This window comes from Poeciliopsis prolifica, unplaced genomic scaffold (genome assembly GCF_027474105.1).
Source record: "Poeciliopsis prolifica strain line A6 unplaced genomic scaffold, Auburn_PproV2 SCAFFOLD019, whole genome shotgun sequence".
In the NCBI taxonomy this organism is placed as follows: Eukaryota; Metazoa; Chordata; class Actinopteri; order Cyprinodontiformes; family Poeciliidae; genus Poeciliopsis; species Poeciliopsis prolifica.
The window spans coordinates 6,342,604-6,356,645 of NW_026562394.1; the positions used below are offsets into that span (position 1 = coordinate 6,342,604).

Genomic DNA, 14,042 nt, shown 5'->3' on the forward strand with positions numbered 1-14,042 from the left:
TTGATAGTGTCTGCATCTCAGCTTGACCAAATTAGGGTTTATAAACAACGGCACATTGCCATTTCCAGTTGCAACAAACAAAACCGTCTGAGATACCCAGGCTTTCTTTTCCGACTGTAAAATGCGAGATTAATGGGCTGAGGAGTTTAAGTACCTCACTGACACTCTCTTACTCTTTCCAACTTCTCCATCATTGCTAATTTAATTCAGTAAATGTTGATGATTCATTTGGTAGTTAATGTGTTTGTCTTACTTCCTCACTCATCTATGCAAGTGACAGACTGGAACTTGAAGAATGAGAAGTTGGTGTTCCAGCAGTCAAGCACTGTGACCCATTCTTCATAATTCATGTTACTGTTCAATCTTTATTCAAGCAGGATTCTGCAGGCTGACTTTAATTGTTAACTTGTTGTTTTAGAGGTAGGGAAGGCTGGCGTGTGGGTAAAGAAAAATGAGCTCGGACTAAATCTGTTTCAATTTTTTGTATTTCAGAATGGCCACACACAAATCAAGCTATAGGGAAAATGCAAAAACTAGTGTTTTCTTTGTTCTGTTATTTTGTTTGTGATTTTGGGGTTAATACAAATTTCTCAGTAGTAATATTTGTAATATTTGAAGTTTTATTTGTCTAATTTTGCTTTTCATCTTGTGCAACAATTCTTTTGTATCTTTTCTACATTTTTCAAGTTTCTCTTTGTATTTAGTTGTGATTATTTGTCATCTAAAAATAAGATGTCACCATTCTCCTGAAAATAACTGCACCATTCTTTTGGGTACAGTCGAATGCCACCTACTCCTGATTCCGTATTTGCAGATATAATTATTTGTGGTTCAAAATTCTTGGATTTTCTTCAACAAAGTACTAATTTAAAAACTGTTTTAACTGTTTTATCAAAAAGTAACTTGAAACATTTGAGTTTCAAGTTACTCTTGAAACTCCCATGAGTTTCATGCATTACTGCGATGCTTCTCTCCAGGGAGAGAAGCATCTTTGTTGTTGCAATATTTGTTATTAAAATAACAAATATGGCAAGCTAAAACCTCATGCAGATGTGACAGTTATTCACAAGAAAGTAAGGGAATGAATACTAATTAATAGGTTCAACATGTGCACGAGTTGAGCATCATGTACTTCTGCAGTTAATGTTACAAAATGATATTGGTAACTAAAAGAAGCTAAACTGCAGGAGCTCAAAGGGTGTTTGGCCGTGGCACTTTCATGAAAATGGTAGGAAACATGAGTAGGGGTGGAGACAGAGGAAGAGAAGGAGTGTGTAATAAATATACTCATGCAGGATCGAGGAACATGAGAACATTCGCGATCTAGGAGAAGAAAAACAGCAGTGAATATGGTAAGTCATTAAGATTTTTCTTAGTCTTTTTTTATGGCATGTTTAAAACTGGGGCAAATGCATGCATTTTTCCTCATGTTTAAAAATGCCCCTTATGGCATTCTAGAGTCTTCCAAAAAGTACAATAAAATTGTTATAATTACTTAGTTGGACTGACATACGTAGTTTGAACCGATGTGAGAGTTGCCTAGTGATACATAAATGTCACTTTTTGTGGTTAAACATTGACTGCATGTAGGTACATCATAAGGAGATCGTAAAGTAAGGAAAAATAAAAATGTGATGGTAGGGCAACAAGAAAAGTGTCCAGCTGCCATCAAAAGGTAGTTAACATGTAAGGGACACGAAGGAACACTTTGTACATTTAAGCATTTTTACCTCATTGAAATTCTTAACAATAAACTCCCACTTATTTACTTTATTTCAAGTTAACAGTTCAAATGTTTTGTTTGCCTACTTCTATGTATTCTGGGTGTTTTCTAAAGGGAACTTAAACATATGTCAAATGTGATTATGAATCTACTTTAAATAAAACTAAAACTCTTCTGACGTGTTTCACTTTAAAGAAACAAAAACCATTTCAAAGTCAGCATGGAAGTGTGGATTAATAAATAACGGCAAAAAAAAAAAAACCCAAGTCAACTCAATGAAAGCCACATAAATTCCTTTCTTGCCTTTTATGGTGTTGTGCTGCTGCTAATTTCCCACTTCACCTGTTAATTTAGTGATTTATGATTTATGAAGACTTAAGAAGCTCGCTCTTGTTGTCAATTCATATGCCTATCTTTATTACATGGTGTGTTTTCAAACTATTGTGTACATTTGTGCTGTTGAAACACTACGCTATTTAATTACAGGAAATAAGAGCCTTTGTTCTTGTGTGCTGTACAGATCAGCATGTGACTGTGCCGCTCATTTGGAACATGGTATCAAGCAGTAAAGCAATCATGTGGTGTTAGCCATGTAATCTAGCAAGTCATACATAAAGTGTTAACACAGGCTAAGCCTCAGCCATTTATGCAAGCTGTGTGATTGTGCATTAAGTGCATACACATGCAGCCTTCCACATTTCAGGCATGATAGTATTCCAGAGACCTATAAACACTTGAAGTTTTCATTTCACCTGCTCAGCCTTTCTTTCCCTTCTGGATCAGACTTTGCTATAAATAGGAAATTAAATCATGCATTGACCTGTTAAATGAGCTCAGATCATTCATAATATGATAGTGTCGTATTTCACCTTTTGGCGCCTCACCAGCAGGACATGGCGAAATGACAACAACAGTAATTTGCTTTATCGTAGCTCTTGGAATAATTCGGACAGTTTGCTCTTAGAGTCGACTTGCTGTTTTACCACGATACACCCTGATTCTCAACGCGCAGAATGGAGCTGACCGGTTAAACGGCTGGAGTCAAACGTCGTCAGTTCAGAACAAACACGGTTGCGATGGAAACGATGGGAAGTGTTCATGCGAGATGAAATTATCTGGCATTATTGTGAGGTGTTAATGCTCCTTCAGACTGAACATGAGGAATAATTTATGATCCACATCTAAAATACTAAGCTAATATCTGGACGAGAATAAAATACAAATTCATAAATTCCTTTTCAAATATATATTTTATTTTATCACTTTGCAACTACAAAAGGTTTGTCTTGTTATATGTGATTCACCAACTTAAAGTTGTGCATAATTGTGAAAACTAAGGAAAACATTTGATTGTATATTTTATATGGACAAATGTTAAAAGTTTGTTGCACATTTGTGTTATAGGAAGAATCACTCAACACTGTCACATGTTTACTGCCATGTCAATCTCTCATCATGTCACATGAGCCAGTCTTTCTCAGTGCAAACTAAATGTCTGCATAGCATGACATGATCGTAGAAAAATTTTATTATTATGGAATAGCAGGGGCATTGTCACAGTTCTTATATCCATTTTGTTGCAGGTATGGTTTTATACATATCGTGTCTCTAATTTTCAATGCTTAAGCCACTGAATGTTTCTGTATGTCCAAAAATCTTTCAACCCTGGATTATATAATATCAGATGCATGTAGATGCATGCTTAAAACAGTTTTCTTATCATAAAAAAGCAAAGATGGTACACAATACTGTGATGCCGGTATTAGTAACCATTATATTGTAAAAAAAAAATGAAACCTGTGGTTCTAATTCAGTTAAAGTATGTTTGTATATTTTCCACATATTTTGTTCTTAATTTTAAATAGATGCTTTCACAGTCATTTATTTATGAACCACGTAATGAAAAATATCCTGATCAGTCTTCTACTAGCAAAACTGACAGAAACTTCCATGAAGCAAAACAAAGTGAAGCCCAGGTAAAACGGTGCTTCCTTTTTCAGCTTTGATACCCACTGAAAATTCCCTGTACAAACACCACATGAATTAGACTGTCCAGTTAAACACGCACCATAAAGCCAGAGGTGCAAATGTCTTGTCTCTCTGCTTTATGATGTAACCCAGTACAAAACTCGAGGTGTTTGTAATGAGTTAAGTTCATAGGAGTGATAAGTTAAGTTCATAGAAGAAGTGATAATTTAGAAAGTGTCAAGCATGCACTTAATATTGCTTGGGCCACTGTGTTGTAAATTTACAGACAGATTAGTACAGACGTTGTGTAAATTGGTGGGAAGTTGCTACCTGGATTCATGACCAGCAACAAAAACAAAGTTTCCAGGCTTAGTACATGTGTTATTTTGTCAGTTTAACACGTTTAGACTTTAGAGAAATATGAAGTTTGCCATTTTGTGTAGTGCAAGGTAAAGAGGAGAATTAATCTACATTAAAGCCAACAATTATCTAAAAATCTTTAGAAAGCTGTTGAACTTATTGTGCTATATAAATAGCAGACATAATGTAATTACACAGGCTGGAAATTTAACTTGTTAGTTCATCATCAGTGGCACCTTTATGAATCATTATGGCTTCAGAAACATTAAATCTTATTTTCTGCTCCTTAGCCGCTGATGAATGTTAGTATTGAATGAAGTATTTTGTTTCTGTTTTTTCTCTCAGAGATTAAAGACTTGCATGTGTGTGTGTGCGTGTGTGTGTGTGGGTGTGTGTGTGGGTGTGTGTGTGTGTGTGGGTGTGTGTGTGTGTGTGTGTGGGGTGGGGGTGAGACCAAGAAAGCACTGCCTAACATCATCCAATTAAATTAGATGTTGCTGTAAAATTAGTTTAGCTTCTTGATTATCAAATAATGTGTGTGTCATAAATTACCTTTATGCACATTTTCTTAGCCTCACCAGTTGGGGGAGCTGGGGCCTTGACAGAAGATACAAAAATAATAATTGTGAGTGCATTTGGCATGTTTTGTTTGTTTGATTTCTCACAAGCTATTGTGCTTTGAGACAAGGTGGATATGAACAACATAGATCTTTAAATTCAGGCAGTGAACTAATAGGGCATGACTTTAGCATGTAAAAATGAGAAAAAGACAAAAATAAAACAGCTCTCTGGTGTATTCTCAAACTATGTTAGGGGACACAATAAATTGTTTGTTTTATGTCAAGTTATTTCAATGGAGTTTACATTTATACAACCACTACACTGTATGTTTTATGATTGTTTATAAAAGATTACTGTGTGACCTCGCTACTGGTGAGTAATTACTGCTCTGCCTACGCATTCTCCAATAAATCACCAGAGACCAACTCTTTGACCTCAGGGTCTATCAGTTTTTTTTTTTTTCTTTCATTTTTTTTATCTATTTATAGTGTTTGTGTTGGGGATCTTTTAAAGTCCACCCCCTTTTTCCATTAAGAAATGCATACATTTACTTCACTTACTTCCAGATTCCCATGCAGACTCCTGAATCCATTTTTGTTTTATGAATTGTTATTTCTAGCAAAATAAAATGTGGTATAGTGTGTGGTGCTGCAAGAGAATCTGCAAGATGTGCTAATGATGCCAGATGATCATAAGTTAGCTTGCTCTGCAGCCAGATGACAGGACTATATTTTTCAAACTAAATGAGAAAACAAACAGTCTATGGGATAAACAAATTGTTAGAAAGTAACACAGTAACCATGCTGAGGAAGTAACTTGTTAGAAACCTGAAACTTTATGGAGGATAGATGAACTTAATGCATGTACACAATGCCTCTAAAAGTAATCAACCTGATTCGATTATAACATTTTTGATTTTGATTTCTTTTTAATTAAACTTTTCAGGGTCAGAAAAACATTCAAACATATGACACTATATTTGATAAATCCAACATGTCCATAAGGGATATTTGAAAGAATCTAGGCGAAAAAATTAGTGTGTTTGTGCGTTCAATGAATGTGAATCCATTAAATGTTTATTCTGTCTTTCCAGGGGCCTGGTTACTTCAGCAACATTGTCAGAGTTTGAAAAGACATGGCGAAAAAGGCCTTTCCATGCAGTGATGTGCTTTTGAAGACAGCCGTGCCTCAAATATACACCAAAAGGAGAAACATATTTTGAATAGCTGAACTGGCCGAGTGGACAACTCATTTTAATTTAGCTAAAAGTGACAGTAACGCAGTGGAAATGACTGTCACCACAGTTCTCCGTTGGCTGTTCCTCATGTCTGTTATACTTCTGACCATCGGTGGTAACATACTGGTGTGCTTGGCAGTGGGGCTCAGCCGGCGTTTGTGGCGAACAGCTAACTGCTTTGTGGTGTCGCTGGCAGTGGCAGATCTTCTGCTTGGCGTGTTGGTGCTCCCCTTGTCTGCCACGCTGGAGCTCCGCGACAGTAAATGGCCTTTTGGAGGAACACTGTGTAATATTTACATCTCAATGGATGTCTTGCTGTGTACATGCTCCATCCTGACCCTGTTGGCAATCAGTGTGAACAGGTACTTGGCCATTTCATCCCCCCTCAGCCACTCTCAAAGAGTCACCCCACGAAGGGTGTCGCTTGCCATCATCTTCATCTGGCTGCTGTCGCTGACCGTGGCTTTTTTCCCCATCCACCTGGGCTGGAATACAGCAGACTACAGGGTGCAAAACTTGGACTGGGAATTTGGGGATGAGGGCACTGATAAAGGACGCTACTGCCAGTTTGAATGGAACAACAACTATGTCCTTATTTATGCATTTGGCACTTTTTACTTACCACTGATGGTCATGTGCGGAATGTATCTTTGCATTTTCAGAGTGGCTCGCGAACAGGTCAGTGTCAATTACTGATTCATCTTAAATCATCCATAAACTGAAACCATTTGAAACCAGACAGACGGTTCTAATAGCACGAATTCCCTGAGTGATTTGTTGCGGGTCAATGGTTTGGGTGCATCATTTTGTCTTTTCCCATTGTAAAAATGGCCCACGCAACCAGCCTGTACCGCAGTATTTCTGGGCCCTTTTCAGTCAGAGCTCCATAGCGCAATAATGTGTTATGGTTAGGGTGGAGCTGCTAGCATCACACAACCCAATACATTGATTGGAGGGCAAAAAAAAAAAAAAATGCCAGACATAGAGGTACATCACATTTGTTGTTGAAAACTGATATGATGCCATGTTAGATATTTAATTAACATTCTAGGGAAATCAGAATGTTAAATGTAATTAACATGAATAATTATTAACAATAATTTACATATTTGTGGAGGAGTTTTTGTACTTTTTGTTTTTGGGCTGTTGACTTCATGTGGCAACACATCATATTGTCACTTGTCCAAAAAGCTGTTGCAGATTTTGTGATTTTGAATGTAGATTTTTTTTAAATCGATTTCTTGGATTAATGAAAAAAATGATTTTGTTTTCTCTGCCTCTCCAACCCTACCCCACCACCAATCTTTTCAGGTAAGACGTATCCGTGCTACCACTCCATCATTTGCACGCTCAGCGACTGCTGCTATAGCCCGTGAGCACAAGGCTACAGTCACCCTCGCAGCTGTACTTGGTGCATTTATCATCTGTTGGTTTCCCTACTTCAGCTACTTCAGCTGCATGGGTGTACAGGAAAAGACAAATCCTCCCAACACCCTCCATTCAGTCGTTCTGTGGCTAGGATATTTGAACTCTACCCTCAATCCCATTCTCTATCCAGCATTCAACAGGGATTTCCGTCGAGCCTATGGGGAACTGCTTCGCTGTCGAGGATCGTCACGCAGGACGCTGCAGCTTACGCATGTAACTCTGCACAAAAGATTGACCTTTTTCAAGTTATTCAGGGTCTCCCAAAACTCTAAGAAAAGCACAGCCGTGGTTATGGTTGAAAGACAGAAGAGCCTATCCTGTGAAGAAAGGCATTGTGCAGATGATTCGTGGTGAAAGTTCTTTGGACAGCTTGTGTAAACATTGCAGGTACAAATCTTCTAAACTGTTCACAGCACCAGCTTAAGAGACTATTCTACTGTCAGATAGTCATTTTGTGTTTCAATATGTGGGGCTATAGATGAAGATGAAGTTAAATCCAAGGTTCAAGGCATTGCTTTCATAGTTTTCACGTATCTGAAGTGTCTTTAGGTGAGTTTAATAAAGTAATATATCCCAGTACATGTTCCAGCAAAAGGCTTGGGAACACCGGTGCCTAAAGGATGCAAACTGTTTGTTTTCTCTCCCTTCACCCATGCAAGTCATAGTGAATATGTGACCAACTATCTGATTTGATATGCGTAACCGGTTTATGTTTCACCTGACCAGAGCAGATTCACTTCAAGGACTTCCTGGACATTTTAATAGAATTTTCATAAATAAATTTATCCTTTAGAGATTTTTTTTATAGCATGGAAAGCTACTGTGGAATGAAGAGTGTTGTTATTATAATCTTGTTTATATAAATACATAGCATAACTGTCTAAAAGCATTTTTGCTGGATTAAAAACAATCCGATTTTAGTTGTTTTGCTAAACAGGTCCTGGTTTAGGCCGATTTGAAACAAAGTAGGGGTTGTGGGTTTGACCAGGCAAACTTGGTTATGTTTTCAGCCCCAAAACTTGTCACTGGATTATGGATAATTGTCTAATGCTAAGAAAAAGAGTGGGTCAGAAAAATAATCAGTATCTTGAATTACAAGGCAAGTAATATTAAAATAAGTAAACTGTATGCCTAGTTTATTCCTACATTCCAAATTACTAGATTACAAACAGCAAAAAAAAAAAACATAATAGACTACAGATTACATACGAATAAAAAATTATGCAAAATTTATAGTTATTTAGCTTCAATGCATAATCTTTCAAAATTTAAGTAATATGGCTGTAGCAAGTAATATAGATATGCAGTAGCTAAAAAAGAATACATAAAAATTTCTTCTTGGTCTATTTATATTACCTTTTAAAGTAGCTCTTTTGGTAGAAGTGAATGCTACTCATAGATTGCTATAATTTGTGCTAACTACTTAGCATTCAACAGGCTTTGGTTCAAAGTTAAATATGGACTGAGTACGCCTTGGATTGATTTAACCCAACAGGGTTGGGTTGTGGGTTGGACCCAAAATACAGGTCAACTTTTCAACCAGAAATATCATGTGTGGTTGTAAATATAACATTAAATGAAACAATGCAGTCAAACATGTTAATAACTTGTCACTGTCAGTATGAGCTCTTATGCCTTTGTGAATAATAAAGGTCAAAAAGTGAGGTGGTATTTAACATAGACTGAACTCCTGTAAAAGGAAACAACAGGAACATCAACCAAGAAAAAAGTGTTACCTTGTCTAAGGTCAGAATGCATATATTTTCTTGATCATTGTTTCAAATGAGATGAAAAACACGCCACGATTGCACCATTCAAAGTGCGTCATCATATGCCTGATGAAAATATATTGCCCCATCAGCATAGGGCCAATCCACTATAGTACTTGTCTCACTGTTTATACAAAGTCTAATACAAAGATCATATCTGTCATTTAAAATCCTTAGTCATTTTCATTGAGGTTATCTTGTTTACTTGTACTTTGTGTTCTCCTGTGCAACATTTCAATGGCACAAAGATTAATAAAACCCCATCCGCTGTATAAAGAGCAGAATTTTTATCTCAATGTCAATAATTGCATTATTAAGTTGTTGTGTTTGACTATAAATTATTCAAGTCAGAGAAAGAGACTTATTTACAGGTTTTGTAAATCTTTTTTTTATCATTACTATGAAAATAAAAGGTTTTATAGATTTTGCGTAAGGAAAAATGTAAACGATGAAACAAACAAGAAATATTGCAATATCGAGTGGCACAGAGATGCATCCTACATACAGGATGTAGTTCGATCGAGCTTGATGATACAAAAGAGCAAACTAACGCTGTGGTTGATCTAATGTTTCTTGTAAAGCAGCTTTCAACAGGAGTTTTTGTCCAGCTCTCAAATGGCAGAGCAGCATCTTGATAGAGAATCATGGTTTTGCAGGATGACTTTTGTAAACACAACCCTATTCAAGAGAGACAAACATTATGCTGCTGTGAGATTGGGAAGAGTTTTAAACACCAAGTGGTGTGTACACCCCATGAAGGAGCATCAATATACTACAGTATACCGAGTTGTTTTGTCATAATTCCAAACATTTAAGATGATTAGTCAAATTATAATCTCAAACAAAGATAACCTGAGTAAATAGTCAATGCAGTGCCAAAATGATTTTGATTTGATTTAGGGAATCTCCCTATGTGATCGTCCACAAATGAAAGGTTTTGAGCCTTTCAATGAACATAAACATTAGGATATTTGGGGGGAAATGTTTTGTGGTTTGGCAAGACAAAAGTGAAACTTTTTGGAAATTGTGCAGTACATTACATCTGGCATAACACTGACACGGCATGTCAAAAAAAACAGCATATCAACAGTCAAACATAGTGATGGATGACAAATACTTGCCTTTGCTGCAGTACCTGGATAACACTTCAACTGAGTGTCTGTCCATGAGTTTGTGAACTTAAGCTGAAACTCACTTGAGCTACGCAGCAAGACATGGATATGATGCATACCAACAACTGCATGACTCAAAACAAAAATAAAATAAAGATTTTGGTGTGGTCTTGTCAAAATCTGCACTTATGTGGCATTAACCTTAAAAATGTTATCCATCCTAAAGGTTTTTCAGTGGCCGAATAAAAGAATTTAGAAGATGGATAAAAAAATCCTCCAGAAATCTTAAAATTGATTTCAAATGCTGGGTGACAGTCAAGTGGGGAGCAACTAATTATTAGGTTTAGGGATTAATTACTTTTTCAGATAGAGCAGTTTCAAAAAAAACATCTTGCATTTTGCATTAAGTGTATCTTTTTTGTTAAAATTTCTTTAAAATGAGACCTAGATCTCAAAGTGATTTTACACGGTTAAATAAAGGACATAAAAAAATAAACCTTTGAGGATGCTTCATATTTAACTGTGACATAAAGGAAAAGGTGGACAAATATGGTGATTTTTTCTTTTTTATAGCACTGCATGCTAACCCATGACCTTTAATTTAGGGATTAATGGGAACAAGAACTCTCATGACATAACCATTTTTACTTAAAGTGAAATATTAATAATTCCTTGCCACTGGAGATGAAAGAACTTAATGAGTAGGGATTTATTGTACCTCCTCAGGGAACACAGGAGGTAAGTGCAAGAGCAGAGTAATATAGGTTAACAGCTCAGGCCAGGCAAAAACTTCTTTATCTGTGGAACGCTAACACCGGTCTGAGAGAAGCACTTTTTAATATATCACTCATCTCCAAATACCTTCTGAGGATGTTCGCTTTCACAAAAGTAATGGAGAGTCTTTATCTTGAGCGGTCACTGTTGCCTCATTGATCTATTTCGGTTTCTTAAGCAGTGCCAGTTCATTTGAATTGGTCCATCTCAAACATGCTGCTCAGGCACACTGAACAGAGAAGCAAAGTTTTTTTACATGATTGCAATTGATAATCATTTTTCAAATGGGACATATGGATAAAATAATGTGAAAAAAATATAGAACTGAAGACATTTTTTTAAGTCCCAAGTAAAATAGCTTGTGTGGTACAACAGCAACATGTTTTATGCATAATGCTGAGCCCACACCTTAAATTGAAAATTGAATTTTTCTGAAAACAGACGTGATAAATTATGTAAGTAATAATGTTTTAGAAACAACCCAAACAGAAAAACAGTGTCATCAATATGAAGACACATGCTATAAACTTCCACCAGATGGCAGTATGGATCAACATTCAGTTTTTTTCATGAGTTTGACAGAGAAGCTCAGTCATGCACATTATGAAAGACAATTCATAACAGAAATTTAAAAAAAATTATTTATTTATATTTTCTTTGAAGGTACATTTGGAAGTATTCAGAGAAGGACTGCAGTAAGACTGAAAGCTTAATTATTTGTATGGTTGTTCATTAGAGAATGCTTAAATAATAAAATTTATAACAGTCCCAAAAGAGAGCGAGATCATAATATACACTTGGCATACAAATTGAAGCTCTTGGACCACTCCACTTAAAGGTTTCAGTTCGAAAATCAAGCGAAGCAGAGGGAAGAACTTACAATGCAAGAAGCCATTATGACTATAATGGAGTAATAAAATATGTTTGTTAATAAAAAAGAAAAAAAAAGATTCCTTCTGCAAGCTATAAGTCATCTCTGCAAGCTGGCTTTAATTACATGCTATTTATTTCTCGCCGAGGGAAAAGGAAAGTGTTTACATTTCACATATAATATGCGAGTGAGTAGGATGGGAGGTGGGCGGTGAGGAGCCAAACTTAAAATATAATTTTGTTTGTGATTTCTTCACAGCTACTCAAGCCCACATTGCATGAGCTTGCAGAGGAGCTGTTATTGGAGAGCAGGTAATTGTTTGTTAAAGCACATGTTCTAATGTACCCCCAGAGGAGAGCGGTTGCCATGGATAATTAGAGAAATTTCCTCTGCTGATTGCAGTGGGAGCTACACATTTTCATCTGGGCTAAACAGGGGGCGCGGGAATTAAAAGCAGCACTGCATGCTATGTTTTAATCAAACCTTTGCTTTGTGTTTCATTTTGAATACTTGTTTGTCTAATTTTTCTACTGTAACCTGCGTGAAAGCATCCATTTCTATGAAGTCTTTCAAAGGATTTCATCTTTTGAAGGAATTCTGTAATTCTGGTTCCAACCAGCTTCTACTGTTGTATTGGTATGTTTGTAGTTTTTTGTAGAAAATTCATCCATCCATCCATCCATCCATCCATCCATCCATCCATCCATCCATCCATCCATCCATCCATCCATCCATCCATCCATCCATCCATCCATCCATCCATCCACATCATCAAAACTGATCTACAGACTACATTTTTTGGTCCGTTTTTGTTTTATTTCATTTTGTTTTTGCAAAAAAGTTCAAATTCAATAAAAATCCGTGATAGCACTTGGGAAGTTAAGTTTTCAAGTACTTACTCAGATTCTCAGCTGGATTTGTATATGTGTACTTTAGCTACCCCGTTCTAACTCTTGAATTTTTTTTTTATTGTTGTTGCAACTATATTTATGCTTGTTGTTGTTTTCCTACTGGAAATTTTCTTCCCTGCAAGAGTTTTTTTAACAGCCGAAATGACAGTTTTCTTCCAGGATCAATCTGTATTTAGCTTCATCTAACTTTTTGTTTTATCAACTCTGACCAGCTTCCTTGACCCTCAACAGCATGATGCTGCCGCCAGCATGTTTCAGTCGAAGTGGTGTGTTCAGGGTGATGTGGAGTGTTTTTCTCTTCTTCCTTTTCCTGTCATTTGATCGGAGTAAAATGCCTAATGAGAGCAAATGGGAGCGTTTATGAAATTTTTTCTCCACTAATTTCTTCTTCCTCTGTGTTTCTGGCTCTTCCTCACTAGGTCAGGTCCCAGAATGGCTTTCCTCTGAGGCTGCCACTTCTCATTGTTCCCTGGCCAGATGATGTGTAGAGAATCGTGGAACAGGTTAGTCTGAGCATGCTCAGTGCGGGGGTTTTGAAGGTGTGGGAGGCACTGAGATGCTGCTGTAGTGACCCGCTTCCAGCTGACAGCAGTTGTTTTTGTGCTGATGATACCACACAGGTAACCCTAAAGATAGATATAATAAAAACAAAACTGACCCTTCAAACCAGGAAATTAAAGAAGCCTTAGTTGAAAAGCTGAATTTATTAGGTGATTGTATCACTTTTCTTTTTCTTTTTTTTCTCTCTCTCTCGTTGCAGAAATGTTCTTTGCTATAGCAACAACATTTCCTCCTGGAAAACCCGATCACATAAATATCCCCAAATCACCATGGACACTAAATGTTTTCTTCTCGCAAGGTTTCTACCCTTGCTGACATTTTTTAAATTGTAAAGGTTTAAAATTTTTTGGAGAGTGTACTGTGATCCATACTTTAGAGTGTCATACCAGGTGTATTTTAGTATTTTACTCTTCATAACGTGATTTGACATTAACCATAAAGGCTTTGGGTGACATATTACATGGATACCTGGAGGCTGAAACATAGAGAGAGGACCCCAGAAGTGATTCAGATTATAAAGCAGTCATTTGCTGGTATCTATGTACTGACCCTGCGTGGCTGTTTAATGGTTTCTCTGGAGCAGACATGATTACATGGTGCAAATGAGATTGCTGACCAATTCCTCCCTTGGGTCAATGAGGTTCTTGGATTGTACAATAGAAGCTGTAAAACATCGTGAGGTTCAATAGTATTTCATCAGGACAAACTCATTTAGTTCTAAATAACCATAATGATCAACCTTGATAGATGCAAACATGTGTCCATTA

The 14,042-nt window shown here is 36.7% G+C and overlaps 1 protein-coding gene across 1 annotated transcript; it reads left to right on the plus strand.

The window, feature by feature from the left end:
* Positions 1-5,773: 5,773 nt before the first annotated feature.
* Positions 5,774-8,467, plus strand: hrh2b (histamine receptor H2b). The gene is made up of 2 exons (XM_055043760.1): positions 5,774-6,527; positions 7,161-8,467. Exons 1-2 carry the CDS (start codon positions 5,901-5,903, stop codon positions 7,629-7,631), a joined length of 1,098 nt encoding a protein of 365 aa, XP_054899735.1. The 5' UTR covers positions 5,774-5,900; the 3' UTR covers positions 7,632-8,467.
* Positions 8,468-14,042: the final 5,575 nt, after the last annotated feature.

Coding starts and splice junctions, on each gene's coding strand:
- hrh2b (XM_055043760.1), top strand. CDS start 5,901: ATGACTGTCACCACAGTTCTCCGTTGGCTGTTCCTCATGTCTGTTATA. Junction 6,528..7,160: donor TCAGAGTGGCTCGCGAACAG/GTCAGTGTCAAT, acceptor CAATCTTTTCAG/GTAAGACGTATCCGTGCTAC.